The sequence below is a fragment of the Dermacentor variabilis genome, chromosome 5, assembly GCF_050947875.1.
Source record: "Dermacentor variabilis isolate Ectoservices chromosome 5, ASM5094787v1, whole genome shotgun sequence".
NCBI lineage: Eukaryota > Metazoa > Arthropoda > Arachnida > Ixodida > Ixodidae > Dermacentor > Dermacentor variabilis.
The window spans coordinates 18,666,962-18,693,798 of record NC_134572.1 but is presented as its reverse complement, the minus strand read 5'-3'; the positions used below and the strand labels follow the sequence as shown (position 1 = coordinate 18,693,798).

Here is a 26,837-nt window from a genome sequence, read left to right as displayed (position 1 = left end):
GCTTCGGAGGTTGCCAATACCCACCATATCCATGCGGTTTTTGAGGAAGTCAAAAGCCACCCGGCAAAACAGCACGGCTATGGTGGGTAGGAAGTCCTCCTGTCTCTCTTTTTTATTCCTATACACTTTCCCCCAGAGCAGGGTAGCAAACCGGGCGTGCGTCTCGTTAACTTCCCCGCGTTTGCTCTCTTCTATTTCTCTCTCTCTCTCTTTCTCTTTTGAGGAAGTCCTGTACGTATTGGTAAGCCCAGATTTCGCAGTTTGTGTCCTGGAGGTTCTGTAGGATTGCTTTATGCGTCACATTACCAAAGGCTAATTTGACATCTATTGCCAAAATACTTGACGTTTCGTGGCGTTTTAGGTAGTCCAAGTGGGCTTCCTTGAACTGTAGGAGCATATCTTGTGCTGAGAGGAGCTGTCAGAAGCCAAATATGGTGTCAGACATAACTCCCGAGTCTTCGAGGTATGGGGTAAGGCGATCGTGGACCATGTGTTCGAGGAACCTTCTGGCACAGGAAGTAAGGGCATTGGTTGCTGATTTGTAGTGGTTTGATGGGTTTTGGTATCATATACTTCTGCGTGCTACCGGTAGTCCTCTTCTGGCATCCCAAGGATGTAGGAGGTGAGAGTATACTGTCGACGTGTTTATTGTGAGTTATATGTCTTTAGTGTGCTTCCCTGCCATTTTAACCACTTCGGTGAGCTACTCTTCAATATTTCCGATGCTTTCTTGTATATCATGTTCTCGGAAGGCCATCCAATTTGTCTGCCTTGCCGTTGCGGTTCTGCTCGGCTTCTTATGATGCAAGATTTCAAGGTAGAGGGATGTGCTGGTCGATACCAAAATTTTCTTCCAGTCGTGTCTACTCAGCCTTAGAGATTCCCCTTGTAGGAGTGAGGTCGGGATTTGTGTATCTGTATATACTGTTGCCTATTCAAGTCGTTAGTATATAGTATCATTTTAGAGAGTTAGGTAATTTCGTTGTGTTGTATCGTGCACTCACGCTCCTTTCTTGGTCGTGTGCTGGTAACCCCATGCTATGTGGGAAGCATTAAAATCCTCCATTATTACGAGTTTATAGCCTTTGGTGAGTCTTCTGGCTTCCGTACGAAGTTTCCAAACTCAGATAGCGGATTCCTGGGCGGGCTAACCCAGGTGTCCCAGCTATTGGGCGAAGATCTTAAAAAAAGAAAACAAGAACTCTAGAGAAATATTACAAGCTGCATATTAGCGGTAGTCGTGTGTACTTACAGCCAGTTTTGTTTCATCACTAAATATAATTAATTATTTCTGTTTATTTGGCTAACTTTTTAATTATTGCTTAAATCGCTAATACGTCAATTATGAGTTGCAGGCCACCTCAAATAACATCGCAGTAAAGCATATATTTCGTGCTGAAGTTTGCCTCGTTGTTGTTATTTTTTTTCCCGGAGAAAAACAAGAGCCCGCAAAATGCGCGAAATATGAACTAGATACGCGCTCGCGCGTCGGGCAACTCAAGCGCTCGCAAGCGAACTTCGAAGGATGCACGGCTGCGTTCCTTTATTAACAGCGGTAGCTCGGTACAGGGCCTCACGCTTTTTGATGTTCGGGGCATGAGAACCCGCTGCTGATGCACTAATAAGCGTCACGCCGTCGGGGGGAGGTGCGATTTAAAAGCAGGGAAACCGTGACGACGCACTTACGACTATTACTTAGCGTAATCTTCTCGTTTTGTAGGTAGAAGCGCCTGGAATGCATCTTTTTTATGCACCTTTGGTAATAGAAACTCACACTTTGCGCTGGCGCATGTCTCTTTAATGCGTTTTGGCGGAGCTATAGGACCAGCGCATGGTGTTGTCGATTTTGTAAATGATTTTGCTTGGCCTGTCGATTCGTAGATTTTAACAGGACATCTCAACGGGACCACGCCAGTGACCTGCACTTTACGGGCACACTAATGCCATTCTCGAGTGATCAGAAGGCAAAAGTGATTCTGGCTCTGAGGGCGGCGACAAGAGGAACGCAGCCAATATATATACCGGATATGGCATTGTTGAGGGCGCCTCAGTTCTTCAACGATACCGCCAAACTACGAAGTCCCTTGCGATACGGGTAGCTTCATAGGAAAGCGACGCAGGACTGGGACTGGACAAGAAGCTGGAAAGGATGTTCTGGCATTCTTTGCTTCCAACCCTCACGGCTGTATGCGCGACACAAATGCGGAGGCTGGGACCTCGAATTCATCGGTCTGGAGAATTAAAAAAAAAAGGTCAGATGCACCCGTACCACGTATGTATACATCAAGAGCTTTAAGACCGAGATTTTCAAAACAGACTTGACTTTTCCAATAAGGTTTTCACGAAATATGAACAAGAGCCGGACTTTCTGACCCACGTTCTGTGGGCGTATGAAGCATATTTCTCCAGAAACGCACAATTTAATCTTCACGACGCGCACCACTGGAGTGATAAGAATCCCCACTGGATGGCCCAGACACGACACCTATACCCATGGAATTTAATGTAGGTACATCATTTTTTTATGTAAACGTCATCGGAGCCATCTTTTTTGACGCCACACTAACGACGCAAAGCTAGTGAACGAAATCCTCGGAGGCCCTGTGAACGACGTCTGCTACCATGTTCCATTTTTATTAGTCATATCATAAGAAGCCAACAAACACTGACACCAAGGACAACATAGGGCAAATTTCTTGTGCTTAATAAGTGAAATGAAGAAACGGTCAACTTGGAAGTGAACGTGGGTGAAAAAACAACTTGTCGCAGGTGGGGAACGATCCCACAACCTTCGAGGGTTGGCGTTGATTTTGATGATGTCCTGACATTCGGAATCCAACATCCAATACACTGTCCAATATGCTGTCACGAATATGCTGTCACGGGAAGTGATGAACAATGGTCTAACGAGAAATGTCACTGCGGCCAGCGTTTCGACAAGAGGACTTTCCTTTTACCTGACGAAGCCAACTTGGGTGGGGAATGGCGCTGCATAGTTATAACAAGACACACACGAAGGAACCCGATCACACACGTACAAGCTAATGCGCAAAAATATCCATGAAAAGAAAAACAACCAGCCTACATGCAACCGTTTACAAATGGTCTTGTCGAAACGTTGGCTCCAACGACATCCCTTGTTCGAACATTATAGATCATTTTATATCTCCATATTCCTTTGAACCTCTGTTTTACAAACACACGAGTGAATGAGCACATTGTATGTAAATAACTGAATATAATGTTCTGGTACTTGTAAGGCCTGCAGTAATCATTCTCGCCTCTCTCACATCACCTTGGATGTAGAGCACGTGTGTTGCCTATTGTCGCTGATGCTACACGCTTTGAAAAAAGAAAGGAAAGGGTGACTCGAGTCTGAGCTCAACACTGCAGTAGTGCGCTCCCGGTGTCATTTACTGCTGAGTGCCGGCGGACTAAACAAGAGCTGCGACGATGTCCCTTAATGAATGCAATAAAGAACAGTACGGGTGATTGGGCGCATTTTCCAAGGTTGCTGCCGGCACAAAAGCCGCGTGTTTCGTCCACTTCTACGGCGCTTCGACGTGACGTCGTAAAGCAGACCGGCACTGCTCACCGAGGTCTACTGACTTTCTCAGTTCTTTGTTACGGACAGGCTCCGCGAATCGGACTTGTTGCGGGATCACGTCTCGCTTCCCTGGAGCCCACTTAGGGTGCGAGAAGCACGTCGTCGGAAAGCGGGAAGTAGAAAGCGAGAAAGTTTAATAACAAGGAGGGGAAAAGAGATCAGGGCGTGAGGCAGATTGCTCTAGCTGGCTACTCACCGTAAACGGCCAAAGTCACTCACCGTGAGATTAGGCTCGTAGACGAAGATCTTCTGTGTGTCCGAGGAGAACTTTACGGTCAGGCCGAAATGCTTGATCCTTGCAATGAAAAGAACAAAGCAGTCGCTCCACGGTCGACAAGTGTGCCTGATTTTTTTTTTATGTATACGAAATTTTGTTTTCCTTACTCGTCGCTTGTAAAGACCTTGGACTAGAAATTGAGGAAAGAGAAAAATCAGAACAGATATTAGAAAAGTGCGAACGAGCTTATACATGACTTATATGTCTTACTTCGCTTGCCTTTTCTTCTTTAGTACTTAAGGCTAAGACATACTGAAGCTATAAAGGCCGGGATACGTGGAGCGTTTTTCTCGACGAATTTCGCACAGCAGAAAACGCCGCAGCGGCGTGACTCCCAAATTCCGCTGGCTGGAGATACATGGAGCGAAAAAGCGGCGGGTGCCGCCTCAGTGCGGCCAGACAAGGCAAAACAGCTTTAGTCAACATGAAATGCAGAAATAAAGTTTATAAACCTTTGCTCTTTCCTTACGAAAGCAAAATACAAAATAAAAACTCTAAAACGTTGTCTAAAGCTTCTTCAGTTGCTTTTAATAAGGTATCAGTATATTTCGTGCCTGTTTAGCGGAGAGAGTGAGTGGTAAATAAGCGGTATGTAGGCCACGCTGTGCGTAATCGGAAAAGATTGACGCAGAGACGTGTCTCCGTCTTCATAATCGGCCCTTCCACTATCCCACAATGTGGGACGCTTCTGCACCACGCAGATAAGCTTATCGTTAAATTCCACGCGAGCTGCCTTTTAAAGTCACGGCCATGTCGCTCACACAAAGTGCCAAGCCCGCGAACAGAGAAGCGCGCACGCGAAAAGCATGTGCCGGCGAGGAAGACGGAAGTGACGCAGGTGTCGGCCAGTGAGCCATGATTGGCTGCCCTCCCTGGCCGCTTTCGGCAGCGTCCGACGACGCGCTTCAAATATCTGGCGGGTCCCGATCGGCGGCGGCAGGCGCTTTTCTCGACGCCGGGCGTCGAATGCGCGCCGTCGGGCGAAAATCGCAGACTTGCCGCCGTAAAAGCGCTCCATGTATCCCGGCCTTAACGCGCAACAAAAAGTAATGGAGTAAACAGTGCCAAGTACTTCTTTTAGTGGACGGTAGTTTTGGAACCAGACCAGGCATACGAGCATATACTAGACGCTTATTTCCGTTAACACTGCAATTCGAGAGTTATAATAATTTAGCGTTTCAGCATTACTGTGAGTTAACTACCTGTTTAGTTGCCAATAAAGTGATAAGGTTCTGCAGAATGATAAACTTACTTTCCGGTATGACGTCTTCTGTTAGTGGATATCACGTACTAACAATATTAATCTAATATCAAGATATATTTATGCGGAAGGTGGCGCTGTGCTTGTACTTGTTGCCTCTTTTGCCACATTTCGTCCATTTGCGCAATTTCACGTAATTTGAATTCCGCTAACATGTTCAGACCTCATATTATTAATCTGCTTGAGCATGCTGGCTTTCGTACTTTGATGCACGCTGCTATAACGTACCGAAGCCACTCCCATGCCCGTGAGTCGAACGTCGTATGAAGTGTCCCTGTTGAAGAAAGCAAAAAAAAAAAAACATAGAGAGAGAGAGAGAAACACACGTCTGAAAGAACAAAAACATGATCAGAAATAAAACCATGCAGATACAATGCACATTTTGGAATCTGTGTGAAGAGCAGCTTAACTAAAAAAAAACCTTATTAAAGGCTGTAAACCTGCTCATCTTATGCAACGTATTTTGCAGTGCTCACAGCGATTGCGCGCACGCCCGCGACGCGAAACCCCGCATCATGCACGTGACCAATTTGATCTACGCAGCGCTTGTTTCACTGGGATCCGCCCTCTTTTCATCACGCCATCTCCAGTATCAGCTCAGATTACATTGCGCTATCACCGAGACCGGCGCACTTTACTCGGCGAGGAGCCGACCAAGCAGACGCGCCAAACACCGGGAAATAGGGCAGAGAAAGATTCACTTTGATAAAGGAATGGTGCGCTTGACAGGGTACATATATGCTGTGCTGGGGATATTTCTCGTATATCGTGTGCGTCCTCTCGTGCACGGTGACCGCCAAATGATTGTTAGAACGATATCAGAAGCTTTTGTTTCGGAAAAGCGTCTGCTCACGTAACTTCAAATGAAATTTTTGAAATGAAAATAGGTTTGTGCCATGATGATTCCGGAACTGCTGACTCCTGAGAAAAGGTTGCGAGGAAAAGGATGTTGCACATTGAATGAAAAACTACAAACGACAACAGTCATATCAGTTAGCCGTCATACATCAGTTAGCGCTCTTTTACAGGAGGCGAACCTGGAAACCCTAGAGGTAAGACGGTATCGAGAGAGGCTCAAAATGTTATATTTGATTCATCGGGAAGATGTGAAGCTACATAAAAAATTGTATATTACCCCTTGTAGCCGGCGCCCAACGCGTTCATCACATTCATTCAGGTTAGACGAGTATTTGCACCATACCACTTTATTTAAGCAGTCGTTTTTCCCCCGGACCAACCATGACTGGAACGCCCTGCCTGAAAACGTTCTGCAAAGCTCAACCTTATCGTCCTTTGTGCACGCTCTCATTAATCTATGACCCGAAACATTTCCCACGATCTCTGTCCTATTCCATATACTATGTGATCATATCATGTTAAGGGCACCCTTATTTTTTTATGTATAAGCCATTATGTAAACATGTGCTGTATTGCAGAATTCTTTGATATCTTCCGTCTTTTTTTTTCTTCCTTTTTATTGTAGTTTCTTCTTTTTTGCATTGTAACAAGTAGACGCTTTGCTTGTTCCCACCTTTCTTTCTTTCTTTTTCTTTCTTTCTTGTGTTTCACATGTTATTAGGTTGTTAAACCCTTTATGTATATCCCACTCCTGCCTAGGGCCTCTGAAACAGGCTGGCAGTACGAAATAAATAGAATAAAATAAAATAAAATATTACGAAGGCTCGTCACCGGACACGCAACTTGGATTTACAAATATGCGACCAAGCTGCAGTCACAGAGCAATGTGATGAAAACGAAAGATGAGAGAAGGATAAAAAGGAAATCGCGGAAGAACAAAGCAAAACTTATAGTCATGTTGATCGTGTTTCTTTGCTGCCGTGACACCATGAATTTGTGCCCGGAGGTCAAACTGCCAATGCAGCTTTCCAAGTGGAGTTCCTGAAGCGTTCGAAAGGTCGTGTACGCCGCGTGCGACCAAATTTGTCGAAAGGAGGGCGCTAATGTTCTGCAGCGCAATAATGCCCTCGCCCACTCCTCTGCAGTGATAATAAGCGAGCTCTTGGCACGCAATTCCACCACTCAGCTGGAACATCTCCCCACTCACCGGATTCAGTCACCCGCGACTCTTTTATATTCCCAATTGCAAGGTGTTGCACCGGGGGTGGTATTTCGGAAATGTGATGACACTTCAAAAGAAAACGACATCGCTGCTAAAGCGCTTCACAAGAGAGGACCTCCAAGGGCGATTCCAGCAATGAAATATGAGGTGGAACAAATGTATCGTGTCTAATGGGCAGTATTTTGAATTTGATCACATAGATGCATCCGAAAGTTGGTGACATAATTATTTTTAACGTACTGCGCGGACATCAACATATCTTGTATAAGCGGACTCTTTATACTAGTGATAGCCTGTTTGTTACTATAATCGTTACTTGTTAATAATCGTTACTAATATGGATGAGATAGTTCAAGCGGCTGAGGAGTTCTATAGAGATTTATACAGTACCAGTGGCACCCACGACGATACTGGAAGAGAGAATAGCCTAGAGGAATTCGAAATCCCACAGGTAACGCCAGAAGAAGTAAAGAAAGCCTTAGGAGCTATGCAAAGGAGGAAGGCAGCTGGGGAGGATCAGATAACAGCAGATTTGTTGAAGGATGGTGGTCAGATTGTTCTAGAGAAACTGGCCACCCTGTATACGCAATGCATCATAACCTCGAGCGTACCGGAATCTTGGAAGAACGCTTACGTAATCCTAATCCTTAAGAAAGGGGACGCCAAAGACTTGAAAAATTATAGACCGATCAGCTTACTGTCCGTTGCCTACAAAGTATTTACTAAGGTAATCGCAAATAGAATCAGGAACACCTTAGACTTCTGTCAACCAAAGGACCAGGCAGGATTCCGTAAAGGCTACTCAACAATAGACCATATTCACACTATCAATCAAGTGATAGATAAATGTGCAGAATATAACCAACCCTTATATATAGCTTTCATTGATTACGAGAAAGCGTTTGATTCAGTCGAAACCTCAGCAGTCATGGAGGCATTACGGAATCAGGGTGTAGATGAGCCATATGTAAAAATACTGGAAGATATCTATAGCGGCTCCACAGCCACCGTAGTCCTCCACAAAGAAAGCAACAAAATCCCAATAAAGAAAGGCGTCAGACCGGGAGATACGATCTCTCCAATGCTATTCACAGCATGTTTACAGGAGTTATTCAGAGACCTGGAGTGGGAAGAATTGGGGATAAAAGTTGATGGAGAATACCTTAGCAAGTTGCGATTCGCTGATGATATTGCCTTGCTTAGTAACTCAGGAGACCAATTGCAATGCATGCTCACTGACCTGGAGAGGCAAAGCAGAAGGGTGGGTCTGAAAATTAATCTGCAGAAAATTAAAGTAATGTTTAACAGTCTCGGAAGAGAACAGCAGTTTACGATAGGTAGCGAGGCACTGGAAGTGGTAAGGGAATACATCTACTTAGGGCAGGTGGTGACCACGGATCCGGATCATGAGACTGAAATAACCAGAAGAATAAGAATGGGCTGGGGTGCGTTTGGCAGGCATTCTCAAATCATGAACAGCAGGTTGCCACTATCCCTCAAAAGGAAAGTGTATAACAGCTGTGTGTTACCAGTACTCACATATGGGGCAGAAACCTGGAGGCTTACGAAAACGGTTCTGCTGAAATTGAGGACGACGCAACGAGCTATGGAAAGAAGAATGATGGGTGTAACGTTAAGGGATAAGAAAAGAGCAGATTGGGTGAGACAACAAACGCGGGTAAATGACATCTTAGTTGAAATCAAGAAAAAGAAATGGGCATGGGCCGGACATGTAATGAGGAGGGAAGATAACCGATGGTCATTAAGGGTTACGGACTGGATTCCAAGGGAAGGGAAGCGTAGCAGGGGGCGGCAGAAAGTTAGGTGGGCGGATGACATTAAAGCGTTTGCAGGGACAACATGGCCACAATTAGTACATGACCGGGGTAGTTGGAGAAGTAAGGGAGAGGCCTTTGCCCTGCAGTGGGCGTAACTAGGCTGATGATGATGATGATGATGATGATGATGATGATGATGATGATGATGATGATGATGATGATGATGATGATGATGATGATGATGATGATGATGATGTTTGTGAGCTATTCGGTATGACAGCAGCAGCAGCACCTAGCAGCCACGGTAAGCAATGTACGGGTATGTTTCCGTAGAAAGCTTCGCTTTAAAAATGTAGAAAGCAATAATACTCACATACACGGTGCCCGGCACTTCTTGTGGCACGGTTTGAAAGTGTTGTTTCTACTGAGAGTTGCCACACAAACCTCTGAAGCAGAGAAGAATGAAACTGATACATACATTGTTCATTCACACCTCCCTCATTTTTTTTTCGTTTCGGCCTTTTATTTTTTTTAAGATTAAGTAAGCGCGGTAAGCATGCGTCAGGTTGGATTTTTCTTTTTTTGTTTTATTACGGCCTTCAGTGAGGCGAAACTTAGAAAACATGTTGCCAAGAGCGCGCCACCAACATGCGACAGTACATGCACATTCTGAATCCTTCACGGGGGAATTCTGAATAATCTTTTTATTGAGTAGTTGCGTTGATACAGCGGTGCTAATCGATCCAGTGATTCTAACTACGCGACGGTAAGAAACTCATTAGGTGATGTCTTCACATACTTCATAGGCACAGGATGCCGGCTAGTTCAAGTGAATAAGGCGTTTTCCCGCGAGGCATGACTTAAAGCGATTTTAAAGAGAAAAATTAGTTCACCTGTAGTTGAAGTACTGTTTTACAATACCAAGGAAGTCACTCTTACCCTAAGAGGAGGCTTGAAAAGTCAGAAAAGACGCAATAAGAAATACGGCAGGTGACGCGGGTGGTTCCCGCTACCGTGACGTATTAAATTTTGATAGCTTCTGCTCGCGCTTAATTTTTTATCGATAAAGATGGACTACACCGTATTATAAACAAGCCAAAGGATGAACTTACTTAGCAAGTTTCGAGAACTGTTACTGCGTCCCCCTCCCTCACGCCAAGTGCCCAAAACAAAAAAAAAAGTACATTGATATCCGTGACGCCACACTGACGTATCGGCGATGGGAATTCAGCGGAAGATTTTCCCTTTCTTTTTTCTCATTCTTGTAAATCTCCATCATCTTTTTCGTTTCCATTCTTTGCATCCAATTCGCTGTATCTGTCTCTAACTTTCTTTCTGATTACTCCTGCTTGTCTATCTACACTTTGAATTACCCTGTTCTTCGTTGCCACCTTTATCGACCTCTTCCTTCCTTCTGTATCCGCGCTTCTTAGGTACAGATGCTTATGCACTTTAGTCACCATTTTTTATCCATATTCCTGAGTCTTTCTTTAAAACTAATTTTGCTCTACGCTTCTCTGACTTCAAACGAGGCACAACCCATGGCCCCTTGCACGACCTCACTTGTGGTTTCATCGTGGGCTCTCAAAGCCAACTGGCCACCTATCTTTGCTTAACTTCGAACTCCGACACTATATTCGATTTTGGGCACAGAATGTCATTTGCGACCGTCAGCACTGGCACCATGACTCCTTTCCAGATTCCACGCACCACCTCATATTTATTGTGGTCCCAAAGTGCCCCATGCTTCATTATTGCTGCATTCCGCTTCCATTTTACTTTCAGATTATCTTGGTGGGTGCTTGAGTAAGTGTATACGCTGAAGTGTTTATATTGCTTGACTATGGGTATGACTTGCTGTTGAATCGACACCACGTAGTCACTCGTCTCTTCATTGAAGATCATAATTTCCTATTTCTCTGTGCTAAATTTAAGCCCTAGATTTGTCGCTGCGTTGCGACACACATTGGTCAGTGTCTGTAAATATATTTCATTGTCTGCTAGCAGCACTATGTCGTCCGCATACATCAGTGCGCGGACATTCGGTTGCACCATTTGTCCATTACACATGTAGGATAAATCAAATCCTAACTGACTGTTTTCCAGCTGTCTTTCTACGCCCTTAACATAAAGCGCGAACAACAATGGAGACAGATGGAATCCTTGCTTCAATCCTTGGTGAAATTCCACCACTTCATTACAATTTCGGCCTTCCCATACAATATTTACTGGGTAGTCTCTATACACTTCCCTCAGAAGCTGCACGAAATCGCCTTCTATGCCTTCGTGCTTGAGGATATTCCATAACAACTCCCTGTCTACGTTGTCGTAGGCTGCCTTAATACCTTAAAACTCACTCCTTACCAGCGTCGCCTGGTGTACATGCCCTGGCTCCAACGGCACCAGCAAATGCAAGTGCAGGATCCACGCAGCCACAATGTGTTGTTTGGAGCATCATTTCACAGTCCTGAAGACACGTCTGGAAGCAACCGATAAACTCAGTTTAGACACATGGCATTGCAGCAAAACCTTGTAGTAGAAGTTGAGCTCCTAGCTGATCACTTCTGTAATTCGGTTTCTTGTCCTCAGGATTCCATGTTTCCTGAAGGGTAGAACAGCAGCAACGAAATACGCAGCGAGAGAAGTCCGGAAACAGACAAAATAAATTGAGAAAAAAGAAAAGTTAGAAAATCTGGCTTGCAATTTGTGTGGGTGAAAGGGAAGGGAGGTGTGGGGTGGAATTAGGAAAAAACGCAATTTAATTCAATTCAAGCAGTGTTCAATTCCTGAAACCTTTTTAGAAATGATTGCAGGCTAAAAGCTGCTTTATCACCTTTGCTAGGCCCATAAACCCCATAAGGCAGTGACGAAACGACATGGAAGAACGCAGACGAAGTAACAGAAGCAAAGCATGCTTAATATAAGGTCTGTGTTCTGTGCATAAACGGTTAAAAATTATACTTTAAAAGCGTTTTCACTGTCTCTGAGGAAAAAAACAAGGCATTGTGTGCTTTGCATTTATGATGTTTCATACTCACGTCTTGATTCAAGTATCCACCGAAGGCTCTGTGCTTGCCGAACCTTGTGTAGTCGGCGCACTTGGACGCATAAGGTGGTGGCAAGCGTTTGAATGTTTGCTGTTTGCGAGTAGCAGACTATCAATGTATTGAATGGCATCTAGTATACACGGAGGAGGTACATTAGCAGTTTATATGTCAGGAGTGTAAACAAATGGCAGAGCAGCAAAAATACTTTTTTTCTCTCAATCTTAAGCTTATTATTCGCCCCGTTCGAGTGTCCATTGTACAGCCATCACTCGTGAGGGCCAGCAATGAAGCTTAAGAGAAAGCTTTAGCTCAAAAAGCGCTATTTAAACACATGGGAGCGGAGAAATTGTTTTTCTCGGCAACCACTGTACCGATTTCGATGAAATTACATTTAAAAGAAAAAGTTGAAATCTATATATAGTAGCTGTACTATTCAATTTTTTAGGCCTTCATTTTTTTAAAGCGAAGCTTTCTTTGCCTTTTTCTTCGACTTTCCCACTGCTGCTGCTGCTGTGGCTGCTGTTCGGCATAGTGCGTCGGGGGGTGGTTCAGAGCGTGTATATACATTGAAGGAGCGTGGCAGAGAAGAAAAGAGACGCGAAGAACTCGTTTGGACTGCAGAAGGATGGATGGATGGATGGATGGATGGATGGAAGATGGATGGATGGATGGATTGGTGGGTGGGTGGGTGGGTGGGTGGGGTGGATGGATGGATGGATGGATGGATGGATGGATTGATGGGTGGGTGGGTGGGTGGGAGGGGTGGACGGACGGACGGACGGACGGACGGACGGATGAGTGAGTGAGTGAGTGAGTGAGTGAGTGAGTGAGTGAGTGAGTGAGTGAGTGAGTGAGTGAGTGAGTGAGTGAGTGAGTGAGTGGATGGGTGGATGGATCGATGGAGGTCCTCTTTGGAATGGGGTGGTGGGTTTATTATACAGCCTAATGTCCTACTTAGGTTAAAAAAGAAAAAGAAAAAAAGCGAATTTTCTGACCCCCTATTGTGAACTGTTTTTGTACGTCTCCGTTTTTTGTCATTTCCCGACTGTTCTTCCACCAATCTTCCAATCGCCTCTTATTAATCTCTATTGCGGACATGTTTACTTTCCCCCTGCTCTCGCTGAACCCAAAGGCTTCAAGGAGGCCTGTGGTTGCTAAATCGACCGCTGGGCAGATATCTTCACATTCTAATAAAATATGCATCATCGTTTCTCTAACTTCCAATTAAATAATACAATTAAAGTTTAATGCTTCTGCCATGATGCCATGTGCCATATGAGGCAATGACAATGCTCAACCCTCTCAGAGGTTATGAAATATGGCGCACAACAACGCCTCAAGCAAACACATCTCCCTTTATGTTTTGTGTACTACGCAGACAAACAGCAGTGGTGCAAGCAAGGTAACGTTTAACATGAACTCACCACTCTTGTGTTGGACAAACTTTGAAGAAATTAAACATTCACCGTCAACATCACAGCTAATTATCGTCAATCAAAGCAAACAGCACAGAAAGCTTCGCTTACATCGATTCCCACAGTGCGTGGGATCTGCATAACTTTTTTTTTTTGACAAAGACAGTTGAAAATTGCGAAATAAACTTAAGTGCCAAGTTTTTAACTCTGTACGTCAGTTAAACATAAAGATGTTGCAATTCTGTGAACTAAACCTATTAGGACATCTAAAGCGGGGAAAGAATTAATGCATTAAACACCACTCTCCAATATACCACTAATTTGTTAGTAGGACTTATGCAACAACTGCAACAACGCAATCATGTCACATATCCTGTAAATTCAGATAACAAATTTGTCTTCTTGAGATGCTTTAACAGATACAGTTTTTAGAACTGGCATATCTGCTTTGGTGCAATTGTGGATTTGTAAACATTGCGCTTCAATTTTTTAAGGTTACCAACACAAGGAATTTATTTTTAATTCCAGGCCTTGAATGAAAATTATACATTATAGAGTCAGTAGAATTTATTTCAAATGTGACAAATTTCATTTTGATAGATCCATGGAGACTGTCTCATAAACGCATTTCCACATCTTAGATGTAATTGAATAGGAAATCGTAGTTGGCCCTGATATTATGCTTCATCTGAGGTATCGTAAATTACCTTCATTATAGCAGTTGCATATTTGCACACAGGCGTCTACCCCAAACACACGCGTGACTAAAAACTAATATAACGGAGTACTCTGCGTGAATAGAACCGACCGTCTATATGTTGCTAGCATTTGTGCAGGCAAGTCGCCAGAATGTTTTCTGTTGTACGCAAATAGTTGATTGACTAGAACTAATCAAGAAAGTTTCAATACTTTTCAAAAGTTCCTTAAGCTATTTGTCTGAGAATACTACGTTCATCTAGAATGTTTTTGAATAGAGGTGGCCACTAAGGAATCAAAGCGACCTTTTCACATGTTTAATTCTCATGTTTATTTTTCTTGGTTCCCTTCTTAAGCCTAAAATCAATGTGCCTTACATCGAGGAATTAACACATTGCTAACCCCTTCTTTCTTCTGTTACCTTGGGTGCTGCATATGTTCGACTTGACCGCTTTGTACTGATAGCGATCCTTCGCATACATATACCGTGATCACTACAACGAGAGAATTGCACGCACCTGCGTAACAGAGAGCGCGTATTCAACACCGGTTTCTCCCACGATAGCAGACAGCTTGTCTGGGAGGCACGTCTCAGGTCTATGTACAATCACCGGAAATTTATTCGTGTCTTCAATGGCCACCGAAGCTCTCGTGGTCCAGTATACATTCATTTGGAGCTCTGAAGGAAACGCATCGCGCGCAGCACGACAGAATGAATGAATGAATGAATGAATGAATGAATGAATGAATGAATGAATGAATGAATGAATGAATGAATGAATGAATGAATGAATGGTTAAGTGTCGTAGCTAAACAGCGGAATCAGTGTGTCATAGTCACATCGAGCGTCATCAACACAACTGGGAAATCGCAGCATATCTGTTTTATGCTAATATAAGGCAGTCCCACGAACATGGACGCAAGAACCGAACAGGACAACACAAGCCTGTGTTTGGGCTGTCCTGTTAGTTAAGGACAGGACAGACCAAACGCTGTTTCTTGTGGTCCTGTTCGTTTCTTCTCGTGTACGTGTTTCTAGGCTTGCCTTTCAGTGTATAGCGTGAACGCCTACCAACCTGCTGAAGTTGCAGCTGTTCTAAATCTGTTCTATTTTGTCTTGCTTTCCTATAATATGCATTACAGTGCTTTGTTCTGTACGGTTCTATTTTGTTCCGTCAACTCAGGACACGTTCCTGTCACGCCCCGTTCTCTTCGATGTTATTCTGTTACGAAGTAATTCCGAGCGGCGGACATTTTGCGTATGTCGACTACTTCATTCCAAGAAATTTGACAAATAATAAGACATGAAAAGAGCAGAAAGGAGATGGAAATGGCCAATATAAAAACGGAACAAAATGGTATGGCAGACACAATGCGAAGACACTGTCACATAAACCTCAACAGACGTTGAAGAAAGCTCTAACATATGCAGTTAACAGAAAAGAAAAACTTGATGCTTCACTTCTACAGGATCTCAAGTTTTATCAGTTTCTGTACAGAAACCATCTGCAAGCCAGCAAACAAGAGCAATAAAGCAGCTGCTCCCGCGGTAGTTAGAAACAAAGTTCATTCCAATCAGTCCGCTGATTGCCTAATGGGGGAATTTTGCTTTTTACGCCGCGCATTTGGCATGACAAAGAGATATGGGTTGTGCAACCATGGTACATCCTTTACTCACCCCATGTCCAAGGCGCTTTGCACTGGAGAAATTTGCTCTCCGACTCCGCGTACTCTATAAGGTCCAGCGTGTAGCACATGTGGTTCGGGTAGCGGAAGTATGTGCGCACTATGCTGCACACAGAGAGTCATCCAGACAAGACAATCGTACGCAGAAATATAGAGACTTGAACTGCACAACAGTGTTGCAACGAGGGACGTCTCCGGAGACATACCATGTTCCACCACTGTTGATTGTAACACAGGCAGTCAGTGATACAAACACGTTTTTCGTGAACGTGACCAGTTCTTCATATTGCAAAAAAAAAATCAAAAAGCATTTCAGGCGTTCAGATTGACCACCGAAGTTCACAAACTTGCACTAAAAATATCCATTGGCGAATTTGGGGAGAAAAAATTGCTGTATTATTATTATTATTATTATCATTATTATTTGCTGCAACCATTAACATACCGCATGCTACAATTCACTTTCCTCGTCTTTTTCTTTTTCATTTCTGTCAATCGCAATTACTGGCTTTAAATAGTAGGAGTGTGCAAACACTCGATATTTTAAAAAACGAATCGAATTTACTTTGTTATTCAGCTGTAAAATTCGTGATTCGAAGTTTCAGTTTCAGTTAATTGCATATAGTAAGGTTAGAAATATGTATTATACGCTCATACAGAGGGTATTGACTAGAAATCCTAAATACACCGCAGTTATACGTAGATAAAAAACAGCGTATTACCAGAGTCGCTAACACGAGAAATATAAACATGTTTTAATAACATAAAACAATTACTATCAAAAACGGTGACCGGTGGAATAATTACATCGAGTGTCAAAATTTGCGGAGGCTTGACTTAAATCTGTTGCATACGGCTAGCATTACCGAATCCTGACTGGGAGCTTACCACTGTCGTTGAAAAGTGTACAATTATTGTATTCTACCGGTGCTAACGTATGAGGCAGAAACTTGGAGGTTACCAATGAAGTTCGAGAACAAGTTAAGGATCGCGCAAAGAGTGACGGAAAGAAAAATGTTAGGTGTAACGTTAAGTGACAGGGACAGAGCGGTGTGGACCAGGGAACAAACGGCGACAGCCGATGGAGCGGGGCAGGCCATGTAATGCGTAGGGTGGATAACCGGTGGACCATTGGAGTTACAGAATTTGTGCCAAGAGAAAAGTAGCGGAGTCGAGGACGGCAGAAAACTAGGTAGGGTGATGAAATTAGGAGATTTGCTGGCGCAAGTTGGAATCAGTTGGCGCAAGACAGGGGGAATTGGAGATCATAAGGAGAGGCCTTCGTCCTGCAGTAGACATAAAATATAGAATGGTGGTGGAGGTGGTGATGATGATGACACTTGTGATGATGATTATGATGATGATGATGTCTGAAATCTGTAGAATTCATCATCATCAGCAGCAGCAGCAGCCTGGCTACGGCCACTGCAGGGCAAAGGCCTCTCCCATACATCTCCAACTACCCCGGTCATGTACTAATTGTGGCCATGTTGTCCCTGCAAACATCTTAATCTCATCCGTCCACCTGACTTTCTGCCACCCCCTGCTACGCTTCCCTTCTCTTGGAATCCAGTCCGTAACCTTTAATGACCATCGGTTATCTTCCCTCCTCATTACATGCCCTGCCCTTGCCCCCCCCCCCCCCAATTTCTTTTTCTTGATTTCAACTAAGACGTCATTAACTCGCGCTTGTTCCCTCACCCAATCTGCTCTCTTTTTATCCCCCTAACGTTACACGCATCATTCTTCTTTCCATAACTCGTTGCGTCGTCATCAATTTAAGTAGAACCCTTTTCGTAAGCCTCCAGGTTTCTGCCCGTAAGACACAGCTGTTATAGACTTTTCTTTTGAGGGATAATGGCAACCTGATGTTCATGATCTGAGACTGCTTGCCAAACGCACGCCAGCCCATTCTTATTCTTCTGATTATTCCAGTCTCATGGTCCGGATCCGCGGTCACTACCTGCCCTAAGTAGTTGTATTCCTTTACCACTTCCAGTGCCTCGCTACCTATCGTAAACTGCTGTTCTCTTCCGAGACTGTTAAACATTACTTTAATTTTCTGCAGATTAACTTTTAGACCCACCCTTCTGCTTTGCCTCTCCAGGTCAGTGAGCTTGCATTGCAATTGATCCCCTGAGTTACTAAACAAGGCAATATCATCAGCGAATCACAAGTTACTAAGGTATTCTCCATTAACTCTTATCCCCAATTCATCCCAATGCAGGTCTCTGAATACCTCCTGCAAACACGCCGTGAATAGCAATGGAGAGATCCTATCTCCCTGCCTGATGCCCTTCTTTATTGGGATTTTGTTGCTTTCTTTATGGAAGACTACGGTGGCTGTGGAGCCGCTAATATATATTTAAGTGTTTTTACATACGGCTATTCTACACCCTGGTTCCGTAATGCCTGCATGACTGCTCAGGTTTCGACTGAATCAAACGCTTTCTCGTAATCAAGGAAAGCTATGTACAAAGGTTGGTTACATTTTGCACATTTCTCTATCACCTGATTGATCGTGTGAATATGGTCTATTGTTGAGTAGCCTTTACGAAATCCTGCCTGGTCCTTTGGTTGACAGAAGTCTAAGGTGTTCCTGATTCTATTTGCGATTGCCTTAGTAAATACTTTGTAGGCAACGGATAGTAAGCTGATCGGTCTATGATTTTTCAAGACATAGGCGTCCCCTTTCTAATGGATTAAGATTATGTTGGCGTTCTTTCGAGATGCCGGTACGCTCGAGGTCATGAGGCATTGCGTATACAGGGTCAGGTGGTACCTTAAGATCAGATGGCAATCAATTCAATGGTAACGTGGCTGAAAATGTGGTAGTAAATTTTTTATAATTACTTCTATATTTTGGTAATAATTGGCCGTCATTAGAAGCGAATTCAGTGCACATGGAGTGAAAGAACTGGCTGTTAGCAATTACAGGAAACAGGAGCCCCTTTCCATTATCGAATATTCAATTCTGTTCGATTAGAAGTAATAGTGTGAGCAACACTGATTGGAGCCTTCAACCGTGAAGTGGAGACCGTCCAATACCCTCTCCTCCGTGCAGCGCTTTTGAGGCACCGCGAGAGGAACTCGTGAACTGCTGCTACGAGGCGCACGGAGCGCCTCGACCGACAGCGCCGAGGCGCTCTTATGGCCAAGCGGCACCTCTCCGGTGCGAGTGGCAGACCACAACTGTGTGACTTCCTCGAGCAGTGTGACTTCCTCCTCAGCGCCCGACTGCTCTATGCGTGACGTAACACTGGTGCCGATGTGCGGGGCCGGGTCACACACTCTCTTGAGGAAGTCACTCCACAAGCGAAATATCGATAACTTTGACCTATTCGCTCTGTTGTATGTATGTAAATAGTTCTCTCCTTTATTTCCTCCTCTCTGTTATTCTCTTTCCCTCGGCTTTCACTTTCCCTACTCCCCTCTCGGTTCATGTTTCAGCAGGCTGAGCTAGACGGTTACAGTGCGATCAGCAGAAATTTCCTTCCCTTTTCCTCTTTGATTTGTTTATTTATACTTATTTATTTATCTATTGATCCATTAAACAAACAACCAATTACTGTGCTACTACTACTACCACTATGAAAGATAGATGCAAGTGGTGACTGTTCCGAACTATTCTGCGGCAGGGGAGCCGATTTTTCTGCGCAAAGGCTACAGTTGCTGGGAAGACACATAGAGCAGCCTCACTTCTAATGACTCAGAGCATAATATTATGATCGTTTTCTCTACTTAGGCAAATCAAGTTATCATTAAATGAGCTCATCATGTTTGCATGCTTTTAAAATTATGTGTGGTGCTGTAGTATTAGCCACTGCTCCTTCAACGACCACGGTCCTCTACATACATTTGGTGACGTGCTGTTTCTGTGTTTCATTGCCGCCAATGTGATCGCACTCAAGATACGATCCCCTTTCAATCGTTTTTCATTTACAAAAACATGCATACGATTAAGGTCGCCTATAGTGCAACGCTTGAAAAGACTCGCACAGAACACATTGAAGCATTTGAAATATTTTAATATAGACATGAGAACAGTCTTGAAATAGCGTGGAACGGGACGGCACAAAAGAAAGGAAGACGAACAGAGGCGCCTGTGTTCGCCTTCCTTTCTTCTGCAACGGGACGGCACAACAGAAAGGAAGGCGAACACAGGCGCCTTTGTTCGCCTTCCTTTCTGTTGTGCCGTTCCGTTGCGCGATATTTCAAGATGGTTCTCATGTCAAAATATCAACTAGCCTAACATTCAACTCCTTTAACATAGAGTTCGGGCAATAACAAAGCAGACCTCTAAGAGTTCCGAAGTTCCCCACTACAGCGTGCCTCATTATCACTACATAATTTTGCCGCGTAAAACCCCAGAATCAAAATTAATTAGGACTTCCGACCGGAAGGTGCGACACCTTCCTTATACCCTACGGACATTCTGGCTTGGTTTAGGCAGACTATAAAACTAACCCATGAACGGAAGGTAGCCAGTGACACTCGTCGTTCTGGTGTCTCAATTCCAAGGACTGTTCTAAACTGATCAAATCCAATCCTGCTGCTTGTAGTCCAGTGCTCTAACGAGAAGCTGCGTATTCAGCATGTACGTCGTGCTCAATGCGACACGAGCAGACAGGTATCTAACGTACTTCTCTTTGCACCGAATGGCCGAGCAGGTTGGGTCACTGGAGCGCAAGTAACACTCGAACATGTCACCCGCGGACATGGACACCTTGGCCTGTGCCTCCAGGTCTTGCACCAGCACCGACAGTTGGCCGGGACGAGGCTTGCGATCATGTCATGAGAGGCAAAACAAATGCGATACAAGACACACACAGGGTGTTTCAGCCGAGAACGCCCACGCGCGGTACTAATTACTCGACTAAAGATACTCCATGGGTACCCAAGAAGTCAGCAAAATCTCAGCCCCCAAAACCGCATTGCATTTGCCCTCTGTGATTCTGCGCTCCAAGACATATAGATCCCGGGACACTGATGTTGAAAAAAGTTCGTCTCCGACGTGACGCCATGAAAATAAACAAACGTAATTGGCTGGCGCACCTAAGCAACTTCTTCTTGAGTTAGCGGTGTATTTTCTACTGAATTCTTAGGTTCTCTCCAACTGTAGTAAATTATACGAGCCAGTTAGTTAATCCGACTCATATAGGCACACTACTAGCTGGACGCTTTCACGACTGCCACTCGACTCCCGAAGTTTTTAGCCTCTCGAGCAGTCTTGCGATTATCTTAAAAAGACCCTTTAAAAAATAACCTGCAGAATAGCAGATAGGTGACGTGAACCAAAACCGCAGGCCTAGATAATGACAAAAAACAAACAAGGCCAACAAGATAATGCCAAAACAAACAAGATTAGTGGCGTTCACGAACGCAGTGAGCGCCACGACACAGCCCAGCAGTTGTAGTCGCGCGCGCACAGACTTGAACGTTATTGAAGAGGTCTGTAAGCAGAAATTATCGAGCTTCATGCGGCTTGAAAAGAAACCGCGCGAACTCATCTGAAATCATGCACAGAAAAGTTTTTCTGCATGCCTACCTCATCGTTATCGTCGCAGTTGCTTTTCAACAGGGTGCAGAAGGCTGACTTGTTAATCCTAAAGGAAAATAACAAACTTTTAGCAGTCTGAGCCATCAATGCCTGAGATTAATGGGTATAAGGTAAATTAATACGGAGAAAGCTATAGGGAAGTGATGGTTGCCTTTGCGAGGCAACTAGAGTGCGTGATTGATCGTAGCCGCTTGAAACAACGACACGGCAACAGAATCATGAGGACAAAATTTGCACACTCGTAAATATTGATCCGATGACATGTGGCGCAAAGTCACATGTCATGAACGGCAGCTAGCGATGTCATTAATAGAAAAGGTATATAATTAATGCAATGTGCTAATATTAAGTTCTCGGGCCGCAACTTCAAGGATCACAAGAAAACTTCAAAGCAAGCTTGGGTCAAGGCTAAGGGCAATGTAACGTAAAAAAAGTTGACAGTCACTTTAGCATATGCTAAAAAAGATGAAGTCAGAAGCCTGCGCGCTCACGAGACATTCAATAAATTACTTGACATTCTCACTCGAATGCGTTGTTGCTTCCTATGACTTTTTTCTCCCACCAAAGGTCGTGGGTTCGAGTGCCTTAATTAACTATATCTTAATTAACCGTGCTTTAGTTAAATTCGCCTTCACCAAACATCGTAGGTTCGACTCCTACCAATGGACGTGGGTTCGATATCAATGGTGGCACCATCAATTTTGGTACCTTTGAATTTTGGTCCCACCAAAGGTGGAGGATACTACTCCCACCTAATTCGGTGGGTTCAAATGCCTATAAATTTTGGAGCCATAACGTCGGACGCTGTAACGCAGGACATCGGATTTTTCGTCCCATGAGCCGTCTAAGCCTTTCGCCTTAATAACAGGCCCGGCGTTATCATATGTGAAGGCGGCAGTATGGATTAGAGATAAAACGTGGGCATGTTAGTTTTATTTGATATTAAGAGGTAGGAATGGCATGAGAAATCGTGCGTGTGATGTCAGAAACTGATAGCCAGTGGCTATTAGTGAAACGGAAAGGCTACCAAAGGAAGCTAAAAGCAGCCTACGGCAACAAAAGATTACATGGAGTTCTTAGACAAGGTAATCGGCAGGCACACGATACCATCGACCGACACCCGCCGCAGTGGATTAGCGCTTATGGTGTTGTGCTGCTAAGCACGAGGTCGCGGGATCAAATCAAGGCCGCGACGGTCGCATTTCAATGGGGGCAAAAAGCAAAAACGCCCGTGTCCCTTGCATTGTGAGCATGTTAAGGATCCTCTGGCGGTCAAAATTAATCCTCCACTACGGCGCGCCTCCTAATCAAATCGTGGTTTAGGCACGTGAAACGTCACCATTCAATCAGTCGGCCCATACAGAATACGTAACAAGATATCGCTTGGAGAGGCATTCGCCCTGCAGAGGACTTAAATGTGACAATAATGAAGATAGTGAGAGAGAAACCATTTCTAGTAAAACCCAGCACTTGGTAACCGGCAGCCCCCATTCGGCAGTATACCTAAATTCAAATGATGCATATGCCCTGTAACAGCTCAGAATTTTGAACCACAAGGCGTTCAACTACAAGTCTCTCATTACTTTATCGACATCTTGTTTATGTGTGGTTACCAAAAGAAGCTAAATTACACATCAGTTTCCAGCGCAATTGATGAGGGCTATTATATAATGATCTACAGTTAACGACAACGAAAAGGCAAGGCTATACGTAGATGAACTTACCAGTTTTCCGTGCAGACAGTGAGGGCTGGGAACATGATACCCTTCTGGAGTTCTTCGACAACTGTGACAGAGAATGGGTACTGGAAATACATCTTGAGGATTATGGCCGTCTGCCAAATGAAACCCGTGAGTGAAAGGAGCCATATTGCAGTGCGCACCACACCACGTTCTGTTACGTGCATCTGCGGAAGGAAGATTAGGCAAGATCTCGAAAGCACGCCATGTCACTTAAAAGCAACACAAATATTAAGAGCACTGAACTTCAAACATAACACTTCTCACTTCTAAGTATGACACCTCAAATCAAGCTAATTGAAATAAGGACCAATTCTGAAGCTACTTCCTCTTACACGTCCTTTTTTGTCGTCGTTACAACTTTGTAAAGTCAAAACATGCGTTGCCATTAAAGTAGAAGTAAAAGCTATGACATGATTTCACTTGTTCCGGAAAACAAATACCGGCAGCCAGCAGTCCTCCAGATACGGTCTAAACTCTCGGTCTTTGTCACGTGACTGCATTTGCGCCAGCCTTTACGCCAACCGACACACCGTTGAAAAGGACTACGTGACAGCGGAGAAACCGCAAGACTGCAGAAGTGTTGACCGCAAGCCCGAAGCTGAAGATACCGAGAATAAACGAGTATATCTTCGCTGCGCCTTTTGTCAACATTCGGTGCCTACTTTAGATCGCACGAGAGAAAATCGAAAAGTGGCGCTGTCTTCGCAAAGCGTATCGTTCGTAATGCGTATTGTCATATTAACTATAGCCTGCAGAAATATAGTTTTCCTCAGAATGGTATTCGCAACACTATACCGAGAGCGTTTATAAAAATAGCCTTCTGTATTTAAAAAAAAAAGCATGTGACCTTTACTACACCCGGTTTGTCTGCCCTGCAGGCAGGCTATTTTGCATTCATTGATAACACACTGATGTGTGACGAACATCTTACTGGGCAGTACCCTAAATTAGATGGGCGAATAGTTAACATGGTCTAAAGAATGTGAGATGCATAGGATCCTTTGTCAAAGCTGTCCAACTTCAGCCTACCCTTTCCACTCTACATCTTGCAAGTTTCTAAGCGATGACCACGTGCAGTAATTTTTGCTACAGTGCTCTTCAAGCCATCTCTCAGAAAACTTTCACAACACTCCTTGGTTTTTATACGGCTCTCTGCAAGCATAAGTGTTCCCTTTCGTTTAAACTGCAAAGCGTACAATGGGCAGTAATTCCGGATTCACAAGTGACACTTACCATTGTTTGTACAGCACGAAAGGAGTTGAAACCCCAGCCGCTATTGATGTAACATGCAAGACAGTATTGAAGAACAGAGTAATAAACCTTTACATTGGGTATAGCACGACGATGCCAGTCATCAAGCTCATTTGATTACTGTTACTAGCAAAGGACATGTTTCAAAACACTCTTTCGTAGGACTACACATACTAGTAAAAAGAGCCAATCAGCAAGGACAATTGAAAGTCTGCATTTCAAAGGACTCAACGAAAGGCTACAGTCGGGAACATCCTGTCATACTAAAACCTGGAGGAAGGTGCATATGACAATCCAAATCACCAGCGTGAAAAAAAAATTAAATGCAGGCTATCGTGCTGCCTTAAAATATTTGCTACAAGCAGCGACACAGCACCGGCGTTAGTGATAAACTTTAAGCAGAACCTTCGCTTACTCACCACTATGCGGTGACGGTTCCAAGACTAGACTTTCGAGCAACGCTATAACAGCTTAACTGACCGGCTTCGTTCGGTCCTTTGAAACCGATCTGAAAGCCGTCAGTGAATTAAGCACCTTACAAGAAAGAAGTATAGATTATGAAAGCAAGAAGCACGGTTCCACCGAGGCAAAACATGCTGCCCGGCCGAAAGGCAAATCCTGCGGCGAGGAACCAAAAATCAAGATTATATACACAACAAGCAAGGGAGCATGTAGCCACCCCGGACGACATAGCAAAATTGCCTTGTGTGACAGCGGAAACCTGCAGGCAATGTTCAATTATTCTTTTATGGTGAAAACAAAAACTGCCCAGCGCAGGGCAACAGCGAAAAAAAAAAGAAACGGGCGTACATGCTGTTGCGGAGTCGGCTCTGCTGATCGTCAGAGTGCGCGGCCATGCAAAGCTCGGCAACGTACACAAAGCACGCTTGCGAAGCACATGCAAGCATAGCTGACACGTTTAACTCATTAGTCTGAACCTCGATGTCCAAGAAATTTGTCAACCATCGAGTAAGGGGAAGTGAACCTAAAGCAGGATCAATGCCTTGCTTGCGTGTGAGAAAGAAAGAAAGAAAGAAAGAAAGAAAGTAAGAAAGAAAGAAAGAAAGAAAGAAAGAAAGAAAGAAAGAAAGAAAGAAAGAATTCACAAGCAAAGTGTCAGAATTTGCAGAGAAGCTTCAAACCTCCGTTGACGACGAGCTAATACGATGAACAGCGGCATACATAATATGTGGTGGGGACGCGTGTTAACTATTAACCACGGGCACAGGTTTCCAAGCCAGTATCCGCCTACGTTTATTTCTCTGTACAGTACGTCCTGTGTGCAAATAATGTAGCTGTTGTCGACGCCAAGTCGACACAGCTACATCTACGAAGTCGATGCCAAAATGCGATCGTTCTGCAAAATTTGAGCAAGAACAGTGCAGCGATGAGCGCAAAATCTTTTTTGGAACACGTGCAGCCAAATATACCTGCGTGTGCGTTTGCTTGTGCATTGTGTCTGTGTGCGCGCGTATGTGTGCGTTGAGTCTGTGTGTACTTGTGTGTCTGTTATGTATGTGTGTCTACGACTTGCGTCTGACATAATAGTTCTGCGGAAACCCGCAAGGTGGAGAGAAGTAATCAATAAAGGGAAAATGAGACATCCAATTGATACAAATTGCAAATTGCTACAAAGGAAACCCATACGGCTTCCTCGAAAGAAAAGGCCTCGCAGTTGAAGAAAAATTCGTCCTGGTCCGGGACTCGAACCCGGTTCCACCGCCTTTCCAGGACAGCGTCTCTCCCATCTGAGCTAACCAGGCGGCTAGCAGATGGCAGGGCGAAGTTGAATCCATCAACAACTCGAAGCAAAGTCAAGAGTTTGACGTTATAGTTGTAGGGAAATCCGCAAGGTGGAGAGAATTAATAGGGAGACGCGACGTTCCTACGGCGTTGCGGGACGTGCTCTGCATGGGCTATCGCTTTCCAACTCCTTTTCGGAAGTCGAAACGATTCGGAATCCTGACACCTGACTTCAATCGACGCAGCAAGTCACCGGGATCATTCTGAGGCCACCCCGATCCCGGTGAGTGACATTTTCACCATTTGTCGTCTAAGTGAACCCCCCCCCCCCTCCCTCCGGCTCTTTGCGACCACGGCAGCCGCAGGCGCCCAACGGAATCGCTAAGTTTAGGCGTGGCCGAAGCTTCGGCCTGCCGACGGCTTTGTCCGGGAGCTCTGACTGGGGACAGCGACGCATTTTCGATCAACCTGCATGAATCTACATCGCATCGAGTGAGAGCCTCTGTCTTCCACGCACGTTTCGGTACATTTTAACGTTTTTCCTTCTGTGAACGCCGCCGGCGCCCACAAGCACTCCATTTCCAGATGGAGGACGCACCGACCGACAAAGTTGCGACGGGTGCTGTGATCGCGCCCGCTGCAGCGGCGAAGGACACGACTCCGGCCATGACCACAACTAGTGACGAAACTTCCC

The 26,837-nt window shown here is 44.5% G+C and overlaps 1 protein-coding gene across 1 annotated transcript; it reads right to left on the bottom strand.

Moving 5' to 3' along the window:
- Window positions 1–3,182: 3,182 nt before the first annotated feature.
- Window positions 3,183–26,204, bottom strand: LOC142582155 (uncharacterized). The gene is made up of 8 exons (XM_075691551.1): window positions 23,132–26,204; window positions 21,396–21,453; window positions 20,491–20,627; window positions 15,840–15,952; window positions 14,657–14,840; window positions 9,943–9,954; window positions 5,374–5,419; window positions 3,183–4,069 (listed from the first exon to the last, which is right to left on the bottom strand). Exons 1-8 carry the CDS (start codon window positions 23,311–23,313, stop codon window positions 3,800–3,802), a joined length of 1,002 nt encoding a protein of 333 aa, XP_075547666.1. The 5' UTR covers window positions 23,314–26,204; the 3' UTR covers window positions 3,183–3,799.
- Between the last annotated feature and the right edge of the window lie 633 nt (window positions 26,205–26,837).